This window comes from Erigeron canadensis, chromosome 6, assembly GCF_010389155.1.
Source record: "Erigeron canadensis isolate Cc75 chromosome 6, C_canadensis_v1, whole genome shotgun sequence".
NCBI lineage: Eukaryota > Viridiplantae > Streptophyta > Magnoliopsida > Asterales > Asteraceae > Erigeron > Erigeron canadensis.
In genome coordinates this window covers 24195306-24216298 of record NC_057766.1, presented here as the reverse complement: position 1 = coordinate 24216298, position 20993 = coordinate 24195306, and the positions used below count along the sequence as shown (strand labels likewise).

Sequence of the window (20993 nt, the reverse complement as noted above, 5' to 3'; positions counted from 1 at the left end):
ATAGAGTTGGGTTTTGTTGTTTATTAGTAACCAAATTAAACTAAAATTTAGTTATTATGCTTGATGTTATTGTTAAAAACTTTCAAACAGATCAAATAAATTATGAAGCTAAAAATGACACATTAACAAAGATCTAATAGCATACTTTTGGTGAAGAAAAAAAACAATCGGCATGGTCATTATGCAATTCAGCATGTCAAAAAGCCTCCAAAGTGTGTAAGCATAGACTGTGGGTAGCCTCCCCATTTCTCTATTTCTAATCCATTTGATTTGGAAATTCATCTACAGAATACAGCATATATAGGATTTGTTTGCTTCGTATGGGCTGGAGTGTGACTGTTGATCATGCCCAGGCCACTGATTTGGTCAGTAATTTGGAAAAAAATCACAATTTTAATAGAAGGTATAGTACCGTAACACACGTTGAATATTTTGTTTCTAGCTTTCAAACTTAGTACTTTTATTATGAGAATTCTGCAGCTTAGATGAAGGCAAGGATATTTCACCATGAAAAATTAGTCAGGCAAAGAACCAACCACTTATAACAACCATAAATATACTAAAATTGATAACACTATGATGTTACACTTTTTTATAAATATTAAACTCATATATACTTGCATAGTTTCGTTCATAACTTTTTAAAGCTAAAAGCAAATGAAAATAGTCAAGACTTACATACTTGAGCTTTTTCATTGTGTTTGTTACCAGTTACCACCATTGAAAAAGCCCATGGCACTGTCCTTCCCTTATTTCACACTCTCTGTCATATAACCTTTCGTAGCTGTAGCCTTATTGGCAGTGTAATCGTTGGCTTCTTCAGCCTTTTGTGAAGTTGCATCAGTAGTTTCTTTTGTTTTATCCAACGCAGAGTCTTTATATTCTACCGTTTTCCCCATTGTGGTGTCTTTCGATTTTTTCGCGGTTTTGTGCAGTGTACTCCTTACTTTTTTTGGCCTTCTATGCAGTTGCATCAGCAGTTTCTTTCATTTTCTCTATAGCAGTGTCTTTATAGTCTCCCATCTTTCCCAGTGTTTTATCCTTGGCCTCTTTCACCCTCTGCAGTATTTTCAGCCTTTTCTTTCGCCTTCTCTACCACAGTATCTTTGTGCTCCCCTGTTTATCAGCCGCTTCTTCCGCAAAACAGGTTAATAAATCTATGAGCAAAGTAACTTATGTAGTTTTCTAGATTCCATCCATATGGCCGGGTTTGCAATCCTTTATTTGATGTCAAGCCATTATGCAGTTGCTTTAGTCCGACCACCCAGCCTTTTTAAACGCCTATTATGACCGTCATATATCCCAAAATCAAGTTTGGTTAGAGAGTTTTCAATGAACATTGACATTTCAAAAGGTTGTTTATCTCGCATCACATAGAACAATATCACACCATCTTATGCAATGAAACAAAAAGAAATATGCTGCAACACATAGCTAATGTGTCTTTATCATCATTATTGAAAGGGAAACATTTGAGATACCATGACCGAAGCCAGTGGAATAAGTAGTCGCACGCCCCCAACTAATGACCATAAAGTTTTATACTAACACCAAGACAAATGGGTATACCTCAGAAATCGTTCCATTGAGCACCAGGGAGCTCAAGTGTTTCGACACCAAAAGAATCAACTTTGGTTCTGGCGTGAATCAAGTTCTGATACAAAGTATCTTCTTGTTCATCATCATCATCATCATCATCATCTTCATCTTCATCAGAACCATTATGCAAAGTCACAGCATCATCAGTGTCCAGTGAGGCCTCAACACTCATCGATTTCAAAACCCAATAAACCCAACTAAACTTAACTTAAAACAGACCTAAAAAAATCAAAATAAACTAAAATAAACAATTAAAAAGCTAATCAAACACAACGATCACAACATTGTAACCTTTACACAACAATTAAACAAAACCAATTCTACAAAACATAAGATATACATACATAGTTACATACACACATAAATTTATATGCATATAATTATAACCTAAGAACTATTAATTTTGGAAATACTTTTGTAGTTTGTTGGTCCATACCAATACAAAATTGAAAGCCAACAATCAAAAGGAGGGGATGGTGGCTAAGGATGATGTCTAGAAGAAAAGGGGGGAGCGGGTGGAAATTTGGGGGTGATGACGAGAGGAGGTGAATGAGGAAAGTCTAAAGAAAAGGAAATTTGGTGGTCAAAGTGCAAAGAAAAAAAAAAGCTGGTGGCAAAAACCAAAAAGCCAAAACAAATATTGTCTGTAGGCCGACAGTAATTGTTATATAGATAATATGTAATATGTAATGTAATATATAATAATTCTTGTTCATGGACAATTCTTTACACTGCAATGGGTTGCCTGATAAAGAAAAGAATAAACTAAATTACAATTGATCAATGACTTTAAAGTGATGCATTCAAGCTTATACATGATCTGCATAAGATACAACAATTCTATCAAAACATTCTTTAAGACCATAATGCTACCGAACACCAAGCTTAGGACAGCCACTAGCCAGCGGCAACTGCAAGTTTTCTACAGTCCTGAATGTTTTTTTAACCATCTTGTCAACATAAAGAGTTCCTGATAGATGATCACATTCGTGTTGTAAAATACGAGCCTGCCAGCCAAAAGCAGTCACCTTTATTGGCTGCCCATTTCTATCTAAGCCTGTAACTTCTACGTCTAAGAACCTTTCAACCATTGCTCTAAATCCATCAACACTGCACAAATCATTCCAATTATAGAAACATGAACACCATAGATGGCAAAATGGGAGGATCATACACTTCCAAATTTCAGTATGTTTGACCCATTTGACCCGTTAGTCTACAAGCTAGGTTTATTGCTTCTCCAAACATCAAAAACTCACCTCAAGCAGCCTTCGAAAAAGAGTGCTGATTTGTTGCCCTTCTTTTGGAGTTTTGGGTTGATAATCACCTAAATTTTCAATAAAATGTATGGGATTTTTAGGTATTTTTTCAGTAAAAATGGGTGGTTCATGATGAAAGCAGTAGCATGCTTATTTACCAAAAGATCGAAAGGGCGTCTGTCTTGTGCCTTGGTCTCTTGTTTTGGTGCATACCCGATGTATTCTTCAGTGTCCTCCAATACAATAATCTAAACAAAGACCCCCTTCAATTAGATATAAATAAAAATTAACTTAATATACGTGTCCGAGCTTGAGCTCAGATCATTCATTATTGCTCGAGCATGAGCTTAACGCTTGTAATTGAATCATTTGATCAATATTAACTAAATTATTAATAAAATTTATAAGTAACAAAAAAAGTAATAAACTAACTTGTAAAGGAATACCAATTTGGGGAGCAGCAAGGCCAACACCAGGTGCTCCCCTCATTACTTTCACCATATCATCTATTATCTTTTGTATCCGCTCCGACCCGATTTCCTCAACCCGTACTTCTTGGGCAGGTTCATGAAGTACCGGGTCACCCGCTTTCACAATCTCCGGTACATCAATTACATAATCCTTTTTCTTCTCGCCCAAACCCAAAAACCAACCGGCCTGAACCGGTCCAGTTGAAGTAGTGAGGCCTCTGTTGTTGTTTTTGTTGATCAAATGCAGGTTTGAAAAGTTGGGTTTGTGTTGGCAATGAATTGTGGAAAAGGGTTTATGAAATGGGCTGGTTTTGGAAAGTGTAGGAAATATTCCGACGAGTGGTGACGGTGACAGATGGTGTGTTAGCCGCTGAATTCGTTCCATTATTAGTTTTTAGTTAATAGAGATTGCTAAGACGTTTCCTTTCAACTTCCTGACGAGTTTCAAAACTCGCTCATTGGGCTGGACTCGCTTATGAACTCTTCCTAGGCCGGGCATTCCATGCTTTCAGTTACGTGTAGTCGTTCCAAAAGAACACAAACTAATGAGACCCTTAGAATATTCTACTTTTTAGTGCCAGATAATCCTATTGCTAATGACAAAATATATAGCATCAAAATACGCGGATTCCTTTGGGGTAGAACATATCTTTCAAATACAAAGTTTGTCCTCGTAGTTTAGTTACTTAGAATTAAATACTACGAGTAATATTTAGTAAGCAATTTGACTACCCTTTGGAACAAAGTTTAATCGGGAAATGTATACCTATTTATAATAATTCAAATAATCAAACATCAAAATAAACAATTCACATTATCATATAAAAAAAATGCTAGAATAGGAAAACTATATTTGTGATGAAAAAAGAGACAAAACAACTTTTGTTTGCAATTGTAAGACAGTAAACTCAAGAAATTAAAATGCAAATTACAGCTTATATATATACAATATATGTGTATCTATATATATGTGTGTGTGTGATCGAATATAAGAAATTAGAGTTTCACCTGTTGAAGGAAAACACGGCAGTGTGGGAATAGATATATATGGAATGAAGGCAGGAAGAGATAGGCTTTGTACTTGTTACAAGTGTATATATGGGTTGTACTTCATGCATGGATGATTATACATAGTACCCAACGCTTCAAAAGTTGTACAACTCTTATTACTTTTCAATTAAAATTGAGGTCGGTTTATAGTCATTTCGAAAGGCAAAGGTTTAAAAGCGTAAATTTTTCCCCCCAAATCAAAAAACCCTAAAAAATAATATTTCGTCAAATCAATAAATTCTTAATTAGCGGTGAAATCTCCGCCGGAAAATTTCAGTTCATTAAATCTCCGGTGACCGTTGATTATAAATGTCAAATTCGGAAGCTTGTTCTTCTTCTTCAACTGCAATTCCAATCGCCTCATCTAATATTGGTTTTCAGGTCTTAATTTTATTCTTATTTTACCCTAATTTTATTATTTTTTTAGATTCTCTCTTTTTCCTTCATTTTTAGGGTTTTAATTTTATTTTTGAATTTTTTTTATGTAGTTATTGAAGAAACACGGATGGAAAGAAGGAACTGGCCTAGGTATTTCTCAGCAGGTATTTTATTTTAGCTAATTTTTTTAATATGACAATTTATCGTCTCTCTCGGTTTCGGTTTGTCCGTTAGCGTGCTTTCGTCGTAATTTTTTGAAGTAGATTTTAGTAATACTCATTATAAATTGTTAGCATTGCTAATAATCATTTAGGAGCTCATTAAGTTGATTATTAATTAATGATAATTATCGTAATTGAAAACAGGGCCGATTAGAGCCTGTGCAGACTCATATAAAGAAGAATAAACGAGGTTTAGGAGCAGCACCGGTTATAGATAAACCACGGAAAAAGACAGAAGATCAAAACAACGCGACTTCTGATAATGCTAACGATAAGGTACATTTGTCTTTTTTGAATTTCGTTTAGAATCTGCATTGTCTTAGTTTGCTTGCAGTGTAGTTTTTGTTAAACGTGTGTTACATTTCAGTTATCTAAAAGAAGTAAAGCGAAAATGTCAAAGAAGTTGAAGAAAGCTCAAGAACTTGAAAAGCAGTTACAGGAGAAGGAATTTGAACGTGCATTCTATAGAGAGTTTTGGCCGGATAACGTCTGAATGACTGATACAACATAAATAAGTTGTAATTTGTAAGCCACAATCATTCTTGAACACACCCTAAAAAGTACTCCGTAATTGTTTGTATAGTACCAGTATCATTACTTGTTTTAGTTTGTAGATCTTGCTTGTATATACGATACATGCAGGTCAGTTGGATCTGATTATCAATTGATAGCTGTTGAAATTGGATAAGTTGATTTAGTTGGATCTTAATGTACCTTTTCGATCTTTGAACATTTTGACTTTCGGCACGGAAATGTTGGTCAACTGAGTCTTTTTTCTTGTTTTCGTTCTTACTCTCAGAATCATTGCTTGTCAAAATATTGACTGCTTGTAATAGTCACCGATTATATGTAGTAAACTTTGTGCATATCTGAAATGAAACGAGGTCATAAAGCAAGTTCTTAGTGTATTGGTTTGACCTGTTCTACTTCTGATTTTATGTTATTATGTAAAAGATTTCATGTAGAGGACATGTTCGGTAATTTTTTTAAGTAATGCTGTGTTATGGTAGGCTAAACCCTGTCTATATGCGTGTAGAAGTTGAATGATATACGGGCCTCATATATATAGTTTTGTTTAGGGCATCTCAAACCCTGTCTAGATGCGGGTAGAAGTTGAATGGTATTATGGAGGATAAATAGTTGGTTTGATGTTATTTGTTGGTTAACTGAGCCCTTTTTCTTGTTTTCGTTCTTACTCTCAAGATCATTGTTTGTCAAAATATTGACTGCTTGTAATGGTCACCGGTTGTTTATTGCTTGCTTTCTAACTTTGTGCATATATGAAATAAAACGAAGTCATAAAGCAAGTTATTAGCGTATTATCAACATTTTTATTTGATATTGCACCAACAATTCGCGACATGGTTCGATGTTGCACCCAACCGTTGGCGGTCTTTGCTTGACCTCTGATCTTATGTTTTGATATACTCGTAAAAGATTTCAGGTAAAGGACATGTGCGGATGTGCAGTAAATATTTTGAGAAATGTTGTGTTACAGTAGACTAATGATTTCTTTTGTATGTGCATTCTGCTGGTTCTTGTAATTGACTCCATCAAAAGCTGTGGAGCAAGTGCACATAGTTAGGATGAGCAACCCTATACCCGACAAACTCGAAAAAACGACAAAAAAACGGCCTAAGACCATCCTGGTCTGATCACATCTTGTCGGGTCATAATCATGAAACTTTCTTCTATATCCGGCCCAGGTGGGTTCAGTTCGTTTTAAACTTACATAGCGGGATTCATCTGTGAAAAATTGATTAGAATGCTATGTTTTGACAGAGATGCATAGACACGGAGCCCTGTTTGCCCTATTGTTTGAAAATGTCAAGAGATAAGTTAAAGTTAATCTATAGGACCTTCACTTTCCAAAGACTCCCCAATTCTAGTAAAATTAATCCATCAAATGCTTGATATGTGACGATGATTGTTGGGGAAATTGATATGTGCTAAAAAAATAAAAATTAATAATTAAATGAATACACATGTAAAATAACGCACATATACATCAAATGCTTTAAGAGGGTGTTTGGAATTGTGTTTTAATCCGATTGTCTGATCATTATGTTTGCATAACGCATTTTGATGTATGTGTGCTTCTTTTTAATTAAACACAGATAAATACTTATTTTGACAAACACATTTTTACTTATAATTTGTATAGAACAACCAAACACATCAAAATGTTACTTATTTTAGTTTTAATTTAGTGACCAGCTATATGTTTTAGTCGTATAATTAAATAGTCGTCATATAAGTACTAGACGTTGTAACATACTATAATATAAGCTTTATGTGCACTGCGGTTCATTTTAAGTCTCGATGGTATTTATTAAGACATGGTACTTCATCGCCACAAGACACAAATTTTGAATTTTAATGTGCTAAGGTCCAAAAGTCACCTTAATGATTTAGTAACCAAAATATGTGAATGTTTCATTAACCATATATAAGTAATCACAAACATTTGAAAAGTTTGTTTTGGCAGTTGAGTATTTCTGGGATATGGTCCGATAAAAACGAGACCAAAAATTAAAAGGTGATCGATCATAGCCATCAAGAACATCACGATCAAAACCATTAATTCAAACGCTTCCATTTTAATTTTACGTGTAAGAATCAACACATACTCGCTTCAATTTTATTGAGGTTTGATTGCTATATTCTTATATTTCCATTACTATCTTCTTTTTGCATAATTCTAATCCTTTATTAACAGCGTATCGTTTATAAAATATGATTCTTCTATCACCATAAATTTATATCATAGCATTTGTAACATAATATGACATGATATAAAATGAAATTCAAAAATTTAGGTAATTAGACAAAATGTATAGAAGTTGTTATGTTTGCGACTAATTGTATGTATTGATCTTTCAAATCATTTTATGTATCATTTACCTATTAAACAAATTATTTTTCTTTATTTGTTAAACAGAACTTTATACCATATCTATAATAAGTATGTATGATGTATCTTGTTTATCATTTTATGTTTTGCAATTGTATGTATTGATCTTTCAAATCATGATATGTATTTGGTGTATCTTTACCTTTTTCTTAGGCAAATTGGTCTTGACAAGCTTTTAGAGCCGAAAAATACATATCAAACAAGAATGGATCCTCAAGGGCATTGTCAGCCCCAAGCTAGCAACATTTTGAGTCAGTTGCCATATGCAACAAACCCACATGATTCGACCCAAATGAATGGTACTCCGGGAAGAGGAGCCGTGACCCAACCCACTGCGGCCCAATTAGCCCAACAACAATTAGCCTATCAACAAATGCAACAACAACAGCAACAACAACTTCAACAACAACTCCAATCATTCTGGTCAAACCAATATCGGGAAATTGAAAACGTGACTGACTTCAAAAATCACAGCCTTCCATTAGCAAGAATCAAGAAAATAATGAAAGCAGACGAGGACGTAAGAATGATATCAGCAGAAGCGCCCATTGTGTTTGCAAGAGCGTGTGAAATGTTCATATTGGAATTAACTTTACGGTCTTGGAATCATACTGAGGAAAATAAAAGAAGAACGTTACAAAAGAACGACATTGCTGCTGCAATCACGAGAACTGATATTTTTGATTTTTTGGTTGATATAGTACCAAAAGAGGATGTTAAAGAAGAATCTATAACATCTATGCCAAATGTAGGTGTGCCGGTTGGAGGCCCTTCTGATACGTTTCCTTATTATTACATGCCATCTCAACAGTCACCACAATCGGCTACACCCGGATTGATGTCAAACAAGAGTCTGCTTGATCCTGGTCTTTTTGCAGCACAACAGCCTCCACCTTACATTAATCCAGCATTATGGTCACAGCCACCTCAATTGCCTCAGTCACCCTCAGATTCATAAAAATGGTAATTTTTTTTACTTCTTCATTGTCTCTCAAGGTTAAAGTGCTTAGAAACATTTAACTTTAGGTAAAAAGTGCATTTTATGCAGAGTGTAACTAACTTCTAAATATTGTTATTGTTTGTATCCTATGGTACTTTTGTTAACATAAGGTGCCACATAGCATCAAGTCGGTAAAAATATCACGAGGTACATACTACATACAATAGCAATATATGAAAGTTAATACACACAATATTAAGTGGTTCTAACTTCTGAGGTGGATACATAGTATAGACTTTAGACCAAAGTTTTGAATACATTTTAAAACACTTTATTCCATCTTTATACTTGTATCAATATTTTTTGTGTGGTCTTATATTTGCTTCTATCTCAAGATATTGTGATGTAGTGACTGTCATTGATTGAACTTGTGTTATTTTGTTGCAGATTTTGGAACTGCTTTTTGGAACATAATACACTTTCGAGTTATTTAACCTAAGGCTTATTCCTAATTAAAGAAGGTTCAGTTAAAATATATTGTTTTCGGGTAGTTACTTCAACCGATTTTCTTATAATAAGGAAATACTATACAGTATATGTTGATTTCCCTACATGTGCGTTGATTTGGGTTGTTAAGCACAGCTAACACATTGTTTAGTGCAATGGACAAATCGAAGAAGATTTATTTACAATAACTTTGTATTTCATAATTTGATGGTTGCATCTTATTACGGATATGGTTTACTTGAGTATTGGATGTTGTCCATCTAATTGGGTGTGAGAATCAAGCCGAGTTGTTCTTTAGCCACTCGAGGTCGAGCTCTGCTAAATCGAATTTGAGATTAACTAGTTAAATAATCTTATAAAAGAGCCAAACCAAAAAAGGATTTTTTTTTTATTTTTATTTTTTTTAGCTCTCTAGTTTAACTACTCGAGTTCAATGAGTCGAATGAGCTCCACAAACTACTCAAGCTTGTCGAGTCTTTCATTATATTTTTAAAAATACTCATTGTTAAAGTAAGCAAATTGGAATTGAAGACCTCCAAATTATATGAGACACGTTGTTAAAGTAAGTTTTGTGAGTTTTAATTTCTAAATACAATATTAGTTTATACATGATTACAAATGAAATTATTCGAGATCGAGTTCAAATAACTAAACGGGTTTATCGAATTGTAGGCTTTGAAATATAGCTAAATAAAAATTATAAAAAGATTAAACGAGTATTGACTCGAGCTCAAACAATAAGGAGCTGAGTAAAGCTCGGGCTCGAACACAATTTCGAACACAATGTTAAAACGGTAACAACTCGTAATGATTGAATCGGTTTGATATTTGTGTATTTCGATTGTGATGGATAATTTATCATATTTTTACTTGTTTTTGACACATGATACGAGTTTTTAATGATGGTTGAGAATATTGTGTGATAAAAGAAAATAACAATGTTTTAGAAAAAGAAAAAGATTAGATTGACATAAATTTTTTGAATAATTGTATTTATTTTTTTTAGATATGGATCGAATATTACAATGAATGATATAAACTAAGATTGTTTTTTTTAAATAATCTTCTTATTTAATACTAATACATTAAAAGTAGGTTATTTCAAAATCAACTTATATATATCAATTAAAAAAAAAAAGGTTTATGTAGTTAAATTCAAAAATCTGATCTCTTCTTAAAGTATATTCTAGACTCTAATTGAAAACTCTAAAAGATGGTTGTTAAACAAATCCTTCATAAATCATATTCAATAACAAAACATCATTGATACCTTTTCTTCCAATTTAATCAAAACCCTAACCAATGGTATTGTCAGTTCATCGGTTGTTACTCATGGCTTAAGCGATGCGTTGACAATGTTTCGTCGGTTTCGTGTGTCAGTTATGTTGTTGGTTAGCCGACGAGTGATAGACGAGCATACGTGAGTCCCTTTTCAATCCAACATTTAAAAAAAAAATTGATAAAAAGAAAAAAATGATGCAATGTTGTTAACATGAACACTTATTGATGTTGTACCTTAACACTACATTCTTGAGTTTTTTTTGGAAGGGATAAGAAAAAAAAAGATAGGGAAAAAACGAACTTTTGCATTCTTGAGTTTTCTAAACAAGAATAGAAAAGAAATGATAAGAAAACTTAGGGGTTTTTTGCCCCAAAGTTTTTCGGCCAAATATGGCCTGATTTGCAAGGAAAACTTACATCCGAGTATAGAAGTACCAATTTACCCTTCGAATTTTTCATCGCTGAAATCCAGAGGTAAACCCTTTGTCAAAACCAATCACTATTCACCGCCTTCATATGCCATCAATGCCCGCCGTTCGTCATTCCTGTGTAAAATCTGATGAAGAAAAAGGCAATGAAAATAGGATTTAAATTCTGGTCTCTGATGTGATATGATGGTGAAGAAAAAAGAGATGATAGTCGATTTTAATGGTGAAGAAATAACCGGTGATAGAGTTTTTCTAGAATGGGATTGCATTTACCAAGAGAGAAAGAAGGATAATAGATAGAGTAAAATTGTTTTTTTGTTTTGTTTTGTGATGTAGATATATTATTAGGTATTTATTTATTTACTAGGTAAATTAATAGGAATTGTGATATGCTTTGCATCCTGCTACATTTTATTTTTATTGACGAACCTTTTAAATTATATCTATTAATATATATTCTTTTTGATAAATATGATTTTCAATGAGTATATAAAATATGATTATGGATATAATTGTAAATTTAGTATTCTTTATCCTTTCTTTTTTTTATCTATACATGTTAACTCAAGAATGACTATTTTATAAATATAAAACTTTTTCTTTTCTTCTCCTATCCATTTCTATCAATTTTTTCCCTATATTTAAAACTAGAGAATACAGTGTAAAAATATCGATTAAAAGAAAGCTCATAAACAACTGTTCTCACTTTTCAGGGGCGTTAAAAAGAAAATCAAAAAAAAAAAAAATTTATTATTCCATACCGCGTTCCTTGGAACCGACACACACTTTCACTCAACTCCAAATTCCGATCACCGGCAAACTATTCCGGTAATGGCATGACGCCCTTTTTCGCCACCACCACCACCTTCCTCCTCCTCCTTACTCTAATCACCACCTTCCTCCACCACTTCCCCACCACCACCACACCCCACCGCCGATCACTCACCACCACCACCACCTGTTCCCACACTCTCAAAACCCCAACAACCACCATCATAAATTACAACACTTTCCATTTTTGTCATTTTAACCAAAACCCATATCTCACTTTTCCATTTTTATCCCTCTTTATTTTTCTCCATTTTTATATCTTAATCAAAACTGCCCAACTCCATTTTTCAAAAATTGTCACTAAACTTTCTAATCATTTAAATTTGTCCCCGAGTATGGGCGCCGTTACTTTACTCGCGTTAGGTAACGGCGCCCCTGATGTGTTCGCGTCTGTTGCCGCCGTTGGGGGCGGCAACGCGCGAACTGGGTTCGGTGCAATTTTGTCTGCCGGGACGTTTGTCTCGGCTTTGGTTGTTGGGTTTGTCGCGATATACGCGGCCCCTTTTGGGGTTGATCCCGGGTCGTTTGTTAGGGATGTTTTGTTTTATTTGACTTCGGTTTCGTTTTTGTTTTATGTTTATTTGAGTGGTGAGATTTATTTGTGGCAGGCTGTTGGGTTTGTCGGGTTTTATTTGTTTTTTGTCGGGTTTGTGTTTTATATGGATTTAAAGATGGATAGTAATAATGGGAAGTTGAAGAGAGGTAGGAGTGAAGTTGTGAGTGGTTATGATGATGTTGAGGATCATAAGATTTCGATCGAAGTTGAAGCTGAAAAGGCTAGAAATACGGGGTCTGGGATTCGAGAAGCTTTTGACAAGGTATGTGACTGGCTAGAAATACTTGCTTGCATCATTGCATATTCATGGGTTTTTCACTTGTATATTGTTTGTATAATTTTTTTAAAGTTAGTTGGAGTTTTATTTTGTAAATTAGTGTTCATGTTTATGCTCATTATTGTTTCTTCCTCATACATAAAGTCATGCCCAATGTGTTATTAACACAATTAGGAACACTGCAAAAAGGAAAAATGCAGCCATTTAGATAAAGTTAGCTTATTTGTAACTTTACTGTCATGGAAATTATGATGTATTAAAAGCATGTTCTTTGACGCGTTAGAGGGTTTGATTGAAGGAAAGGTTTACAGTGGTGAGGAAGTTATTTGCTCCTTTATTTGAGAATTTAAAGATATAAAGCAACATAGTTTGTTATTTGTCTTTCAGCAGACCACTGCTATGTGCATATAATAGTGAGGTTGCCCATTATTATGCTACAACTAGGCAATTGAAGTCCAAAACCATGATGTTAGCTTTCTAAGTAATCGTTAAACACAATGAGTCCGTTCTTAATCTGCCATGTAGCCTTTTTTTCTGGCCTATGGCTTTGTGCATGCAATAATTTTCCAAAAAGGTTAATCAATTGACAAAATGATCATAAAAGTATAGTTAAGATAGGGATAATCCACAAATTAGTAAATGAACATTAAGATTTGACATGTGAACATACTGGAAAGATATCTTAAGTCATGTGAATTGTCTGCATCCTTGATATGGGTTTATGCTGAGTTGGCCATCTGTTATGGAATAAAAACCCATGACGATGAATGGTTGAATCTTGTAATTTTGAGCAAAAGTTATGATTGGACAATAGCATTTATGTAGTATGTCAATGGTATACAAACATAACTCCAGTTAAGGCAGTTGGATCTAGTTTGAATGTGGGTAAATATAGGTTTCAAGACATGTTCTTTTAGAGTTTCAGATAATATCGGTCGTGGTTAGATGAAAAGCCTTTTTTACAAATGGTAGCTATTTATATTAAAAACAAGCCCAAATGGTGGAGTATTAAACCTTTCAGTTTTGACTACTAAATTATTAAAACTTACCTCTCCATAATAATTATAAGCTTACGTAACAAGTTTAAATAAAAATCATCAGTATTTTAATGTTATGTATTGGAATGGAATATTTATGGAATCTCCATGAATAGGATTTAACTGAACAAGCAGATACAAAAGGAATTCAAGTGCAAATTGCAGGACATATCGACGGAAAAGAAAGACTCGCTATTGTTTCATCAATTTATCGTAACAGAAAATCAACTCGTATAAATCAATCTAATTTGTTGAATAAGTAATACTTTTTTATATGTTGAATATTATTATATTTATAATTCTATTCTAAATCGTACTCTGGCAACTTTACGTAAGGCAGAGTTTGGTTTTTTTGGGGTAATAGTGGAAAGTTGACAGAGAGCTCGGATAGCAATACCAATTCGATCCGAGCTCTCTTGGAATAAGTTCGGCAGCGGATCACGAAATCTTGGTCATCTTCTCTGTGATGTCTTCAATTAATATAGTAAAGGACAATGGTTTAGTTCATTTAGGTACTGTGATTCTTCAAGTTGATGCTTATTGTATTAATAGTTAAGCTATGTCAAATCACATAGTATTCTTTGTGTCTTCAGTTTACTCATAGGTTGGATCCTATGAATTTAAGCATAAATTGGGATTAGACAAAATCCTTTTTGTGGATGTCAATACACATACAAACCAAATTGTTGGATCAAATGGATGCTGTTGTATTCATTGGATGAAAGCCTCTAATAAAAAGCTAAGCTAGGGATAGTAGTAACAAAGCCATATTCTGTAGAATCTTATGCGTGTGTGTGTCCACACATGCATACATACCAAATTTATATGATTGTGTGGCAATACTTACATATGTAGATTGATAGGTCGACATGAACGTAGATAGATAGATACATATGCGCATGTACATTATGCTTTAATGTATATTTTGTGATAGACACGTATACAAGTATTTACAATGTTTAGATGTATACAAATGCATATACAATACACAATCTATTTACGTGTGTGTGTATGCGCACACTCAATAATCGTACTATGTTCACATAATGTTATTCTTTTCGTTGTAATACTACATATAGTATCTTATATAGCCTTTCTGATGTGTACATGAATCTGTTTGCTAAAAAGGTAAATCGATTGAATAAATGGTAATATAAGTAAATACTAGTCAATAAAGGTACAACTCACACAAATACACAATGGTGCATGAACAAAAGTATTTAACATGTGAATGACTTTTGGGTTGTCCTGTGTTGGCCATCTAAGATGGAAGAAAGACCTTTGATGATAAATGGTTGACTTTTATAATTTTCAGCAGAATTTATAATTGGACAAAAACATATATTTGGGAGGCCAATGCTGAAACATGCAAGACTGTTATTAAGACTATGCATCAAGTTTGGAAGTTGTTAGATGAAAAGTCTCTTTGTATGTAGTTAAGCTAAGCTATTTATAGTAAAAACAATACCCAAATCCTGTATGAACTACAGTTTTACTGACAAAAACTTCTTCCGATACTCGCATATATATGATGTACATATATATACATGTTACATACTTACGATCCTATTAATACATAGAATGTATGCGTTAATACTCAACTCTGTAGATAGATACCTAGACATGTACTAGATGCACAACTTTATAATTCATACGCAAAAAAGTGCATGTGTATTTGACTGTTTGTTCATATATGTGTACGGATGCATATTTCATATCTATGTATGTACACAGTCAGCACATATTAATGTTCAGATATACGCATGTGTATTCATTATGTGTGCACCCCATGTAAAGACTACTGTGTTGAAACCCACATGAATACATGATAGTCTTCTAGACTATTATTGATGGAAGTTTATGATGCAAGTGATGAGCTAAGCTTTTTAAATAAAAGTATACATAACATAGTTTTTGAGACAATTTAAGCAAAATCATTTCTAGCATTTGCCTTTGTTGAAAAATAATAATTAAAAAAAGGAAGAAAAAGCAACTTCTGGTATCATTGTTTTTTGTAATGCTAAGCAACACAGTAAATGTGTCTTAGATGATACGTGTTTCACTAAGATGTTAATTTGATCGATAATTGTTCTTAAACTATTGAACTTGTGTGATTTCATTTGTATTGAAATTCAGCGTTAGGTTTTCTATTATTCTAGTACCTGATTCTTATATTTTGTTTAGTTATGAATTTGAAGAGTTATTTGTTCAATAAATATTTTAGTTAACATAACAAATTAACAATTGTAAAAAAATATCATCTTTGTAATGTTGGAGAATGCATTGGTTAAGTTCATTTTGTTACAGCCATTATTCAATTTGATATGATGCATTTAGTGTTTAGTCATGTCAAATCACACATTCACACTATATTTGAGAATAGATTGGACTTTAGAGTGTTGAATTTAATATAGTTTTATTATTGTAAAGTTTAATACTATATGAGAATCTTTTGCACATAATGATCCCAGTATCTTCCCAATTTAGTTATTTGCTATAAATTGTACTCCGTAATTAATTTAACCTCAACCACTATTTTTCATCTATCTTGATATCAGATATCAAAGACATGGGAACTTCCGGTCTCGATAATGCTAAAGCTCACGATCCCACAATCATCACCTTCTGAATGGAATCGCCTTTACAGATCTGCCAATATCGCATTATGCCCACTCGCCATTATGTACTCATGCAAGTCCTTCGTTCCACTAAATCATCCCATAGTTTTTCTTCTACCAAATGTCCATTTTCCTTTATGGGTAATAATACTCTTTGGAAGCTCATCCCTAGCAGTTGTTCATTACATAGTGGAAACAAAGCCCCAAAAAACCGAGCAAATACCTGTGGTTATTTTAGGATTTGTTATGAGCGTTTTTTGGATTTCGACAATGGCAGGAGAACTTCTAAATTGTCTTGCGGCTCTGGGGTCACTTCTTGAGGTGTCACCATCACTTCTAGGGTTGACTGTGCTAGCTTGGGGGAACTCGGTTGGTGACCTTGTTGCTGATGTGGCTGTGGCAAAAGCGGGTCAACCGGCTATGGCCATGGCTGGATGCTTTGCCGGACCGATGTTCAATATGCTTTTTGGGCTTGGAACTGCTTTGGTTATACAGACTACTAATGTTTACCCAGGAGCTTATGAGCTTCAGTTTCATGTTAGTATTGTGGTCGCATTTGTTTTCTTAATATTCAGCCTGATGGGATCGTTGTTAGTTGTAACATGGTGCAGATTCCATGTGCCCAGATTCTGGGGGTTCTGTCTTGTTGGATTATATGTATTCTTCATAGCAGTAAGCTTGGTCATTGCAAAGCTCCAATTCTGATCATTCGGCCATATTCTTTCAAAATCTTGTATATTGATCTTGTGAGGTCTAATACATGCTACGTATCTTCCTTGTTTTCAGTTGGAAGTAGTATGTTTCGTATCTTGGAGCATTATTTCAAATTGTTGTAATATGGTTTTTATTCATTATATTCAGCCAACTGACTGGATACAACACTTCAGAACGGAGAAGGAAAGAAATACTATACACGGTTATTTATAATATTTTTGGGAGCAGCATTGTATAGATTTGCATTTCACTTGGGGCTTGCCAAAAAGTTGTTCATGTTGTAGGCTGTCAGGGACTCAGGGTTAGTATAAAAGAACGTACTTAATTTTATATTTCTTTATAAACTTTTGTAATACTGGATGTTGGTTTGAGCATGGGGTTCAAGTGAGATGGCTAAAATTCCAGTTGTCAGGATTGATGCATGTAACAAAAGAGCTTCCAGATGTGTAATTAAGTGAATTTGTGTACCCTATGAAGTGCCATGCTCTTTTCAGTAAAGTCCCTAGCAAGTTTGGAGCATTTGGATTAAGTTCTATAACATAAGTTGCTTATAACAAAAATGTCATCCTTGTGAATCAGATAATAGTTTTGACTTGTACGTTTGTAATTGTAATGGACCATGGTCGTTAGTTCCTACAATTTGAGCATGATTCGATCCAAGTATATTGTGATATGAAGTAATGGGTTGTAAGCTTTGCACTATGATATGCGTGACTATTGATTGAAAAGCATCTTATTAGCAATGAGCCTCAAACCCATAACCATCTATGATCTATCCTGAAACCCAATTGGCACAACACAACCTAAACTTGACACCCATGGTTGAGAAGTATTTATTGAATATTTTTGAAAACTAAATTGGTCAATAAGCCTGGAAAACTGGCCAAGTCAAACACTTTAAAAAACATCACAAATCAGATTTTGATGTTGTCATTCAATACTTTGCTTACCTTGTTTTTCAAAGGTTTGACCTTTTTCTTTTCAAACTAAAACAGACCTTGACATATCTAAGGGCTTATACACAAAGCGATTTCAAGCTAACAAAATAACAAAAAGAATGGGACGAAGGAGTAGATCTAGTTCATTGGACTATAATTTAAGAAATGAAATTTTAGAACAGAGAATTACACCTCTTCTTGTCTCTCTAGTTTTTAAGTAATAAAGAAACACAAATGTTCTCAGCAGAAAAGCTATTGTCAGCTAATATGCTATCCATGTTATCTGTAGGACTCTGGCAAGCGGAAACCCGGCAGGACTAGTTTATCTGCAAACATCTTGCCAGTTTTTGGCATCACATGCCAGTGCAAGGTCAAATTGAAATCTCTCCCCCGAAGGTTGCTTCCCTAAACAGTTAGTAGCAGAAAAAGGAATAAATAAGCCAACCAATCATTGTGATTAAGTTAAAGAAAAGATCAATTTTAAAAAGAGATTTACCTGATCGATGAACCTGTATTTGTTCTTCGTTTTTATAGAAAACTGTGCATCTTCTTTTGCAGGTATAATACCATCCCACAATGAAACCTGTCAATTATACTTCTTAAATTAATGAACTTAATAACATAGGTCCTTCAATGTTGGTTTGAAAGTACCCGCACTAGAATAGAAATTGACTTAAAGTATGTTCCTTTAAAGTGATTAGTGTATGCTATTGGGATCATACTATATTGGAGAAGAGGTGATATCTTACCTGATTCAGATGATTCTTTGGAGTACTATATTCAGCAGCTAAAAATACAAAAACCTGAAGGCAGAAAAAGAGATGATAATAAATTCCCCAACGAAGCACAAATACAGAATTCAACATAGAGACTATGTAGTCTTCTCCTAGTTTCTGACTCGCATAATCATATTTGATGCTCCATTATGCAAGCACGTCCATTTTAAAAATGAATACAAGCACATCCAATTCAAGATGATCTTTTTTGCTTCGTTTTTTTTTTCCGTCATTAGTGACCTCTAACATATCCCAATACAAGACACATCTAGAATACCGCAGACAGACGATGATAATATATAACTAGTAGCTTATGCAACCTGCTTGGTATTCCATGTGAACAGTGACCGTAGGTCGGCGGATATATTCAGTGTAATTCCAACCTGCATAGATAGACGATATAAGAACATCAAATCTCTATGTTTAAATAACTGCATTTACATCCAATGCAACTTTGGTTCGGAGATTTAAAGCTTGAAACCCATTTTACCCTGTAGCCTTGTATGCAGTGAATGCCAAAAACTCAGCAGTCTGAGAACCACATTCGTATAAAAGCATACTAAAAAAAACAACTTTTGGTCACCTCAATTACCATTTAGACATTAGTTATCTGTAAAACTAAAATGGGAGCCAATTTAGAGAAGATAGCTGTAACAAAAGTGATGGCTTTTTAAATACACCAGTTAGTTAGCTAGTTTGAGATGGCTTAGCTTCATAGTTTTTGACTAAAAAGTTTCCATTTCATTCTTTTGTTGTCACGGGATTATTGGTCTTTTCCATGACCATTCTCCATAACAGTTTTCAATTTCCCGAGCTAAGGTTGCTAACTTGCTACAGTTGCTATACGTATGACTTTGAATCTTTTGTAAAATGACTTGTACCAATCAAAAGCATAGATGGATAATTATGCAAACTGTTATAGATTTAATATCCGTCTTACTGCCTATAGTATTACCATCAACCGACTGTTCAATCAATTTCACACCCGAATCCAACCTAAACCGAAACTAAGTTCCAGTATCAAGTAAAGAATAAAAACGACAACGCTTTTGAAGTTTCTAGTCTATAAAGCAATTTCCGATAACTCCACATACATACAGCACTTTAACTTCAAACTCAAAGTCCGTAAGTATCTTCTATCCGTTCAACCAGATAAACGTCACAACATTTAGTCAACGCAAAAGATTCAGAACCATCAACCAAACAAGCCAATATAACATACTAATTGAATCGTTCCCTAAAATCCGGAAAAAGAAAATAAAATTAAACTAGTTAAGATAAGCACCAAATGACTGCTAGATCTACGATTATCAATCAAACTATATATAATCACTAAAATATTATATATACACATATATATATATTGGCATGTGTTGACTCAAAGTTGACCAAACACTGTAACAAGCATAAATCTCTATTTTCCAGAAACTTCAATTAAATTGTAGAAATAGATCAACAAACACTAAACCCTATAAAAAAAATACAATTATAAAAAATAGAGAAAAAAAAGTGAAATATTTACCTCATCATCGCCGGTAGACTTCTTGTAAAATCGATTAACATTCAAGATCTATACAAATAGAAGTAAATAAATAAATAAAATTGAATAATTAATCTACGGCAGTAATATTATAGGTTATGGAAAATGAAAAAGAGTAGTAGGGAGACCTGAACATGGGCAGAAGGGGAAGGAGAGTTGAGATTATCGGAAAGAGAAGCGATGGCGCACATCAACGCTAGAATTGTTACTGAAAACGTCACCGCTGCATTCGCTCTGTACCCGAATGAATGCATCTTCTCTTTTCCTTTCGATTCTCCCACTTTTCTTCCCCTCGCCATTTTATATACTCCCCTCGGAGTATGTTACAATTTGGATTGTTTGGATACTAGGCTATCCGAATCTAATATTTTCACCATTCTCTTACGACTACTATAGGAAATTAACTAGGAATAGTATATTTTTACTCGCGCGATGCACAATATACGGATGCTCGCGTGATGCGACGGTGATGGTGTAACGACGCCGGCAGTGGTGCGGCGGTGACGGTGGTGGTGATTAATTGATCTAAGATGGGTTAATATGGTTCTTTTAAGGGTTAGAGGATCTATGTTGTAATTTATTTCATTAAGGGTATTATAGGTAAATATGTGAATATGTTTAAATTAGTTAATAAAGAAAAAGGGTAATATGGTGATCTC

At 33.9% G+C, this 20993-nt stretch overlaps 5 protein-coding genes across 6 annotated transcripts; 3 read left to right on the top strand and 2 right to left on the bottom strand.

Annotated features, from left to right (window-relative positions):
- Positions 1–2263: 2263 nt before the first annotated feature.
- Positions 2264–4378, bottom strand: LOC122603544 (peptide deformylase 1A, chloroplastic-like). Of its 2 annotated transcripts, XM_043776271.1 has the most exons (5): positions 4337–4378; positions 3291–3833; positions 3017–3106; positions 2859–2926; positions 2264–2709 (listed from the first exon to the last, which is right to left on the bottom strand). In XM_043776271.1, exons 2-5 carry the CDS (start codon positions 3711–3713, stop codon positions 2469–2471), a joined length of 822 nt encoding a protein of 273 aa, XP_043632206.1. In that variant the 5' UTR covers positions 3714–3833; positions 4337–4378; the 3' UTR covers positions 2264–2468. The 2 variants fall into 2 exon arrangements, with proteins under 2 accessions (XP_043632206.1, XP_043632204.1); XM_043776269.1 differs by lacking the exon at positions 4337–4378 and having other exon boundaries at positions 3291–4168.
- Positions 4379–4554: 176 nt separating this feature from the next.
- Positions 4555–5724, top strand: LOC122603546 (G patch domain and ankyrin repeat-containing protein 1 homolog). Its single transcript, XM_043776273.1, has 4 exons — positions 4555–4759; positions 4867–4920; positions 5122–5253; positions 5345–5724. The coding sequence occupies exons 1-4, from the start codon at positions 4688–4690 to the stop codon at positions 5468–5470; spliced, it is 384 nt and encodes a 127-aa protein (XP_043632208.1). The 5' UTR covers positions 4555–4687; the 3' UTR covers positions 5471–5724.
- A 2372-nt stretch (positions 5725–8096) lies between these two features.
- On the top strand, positions 8097–9387 carry LOC122603545 (nuclear transcription factor Y subunit C-3-like). Its single transcript, XM_043776272.1, has 2 exons — positions 8097–8854; positions 9279–9387. Exon 1 carries the CDS (start codon positions 8097–8099, stop codon positions 8847–8849), a length of 753 nt encoding a protein of 250 aa, XP_043632207.1. The 3' UTR covers positions 8850–8854; positions 9279–9387.
- Positions 9388–11773: 2386 nt separating this feature from the next.
- Positions 11774–17640, top strand: LOC122603385 (cation/calcium exchanger 5). The gene is made up of 2 exons (XM_043776070.1): positions 11774–12696; positions 16307–17640. Exons 1-2 carry the CDS (start codon positions 11884–11886, stop codon positions 17069–17071), a joined length of 1578 nt encoding a protein of 525 aa, XP_043632005.1. The 5' UTR covers positions 11774–11883; the 3' UTR covers positions 17072–17640.
- A 511-nt stretch (positions 17641–18151) lies between these two features.
- LOC122604000 (signal peptidase complex subunit 3A-like) lies at positions 18152–20668 on the bottom strand. Its single transcript, XM_043776880.1, has 6 exons — positions 20463–20668; positions 20317–20364; positions 19115–19177; positions 18768–18821; positions 18515–18601; positions 18152–18423 (listed from the first exon to the last, which is right to left on the bottom strand). The coding sequence occupies exons 1-6, from the start codon at positions 20631–20633 to the stop codon at positions 18298–18300; spliced, it is 549 nt and encodes a 182-aa protein (XP_043632815.1). The 5' UTR covers positions 20634–20668; the 3' UTR covers positions 18152–18297.
- Between the last annotated feature and the right edge of the window lie 325 nt (positions 20669–20993).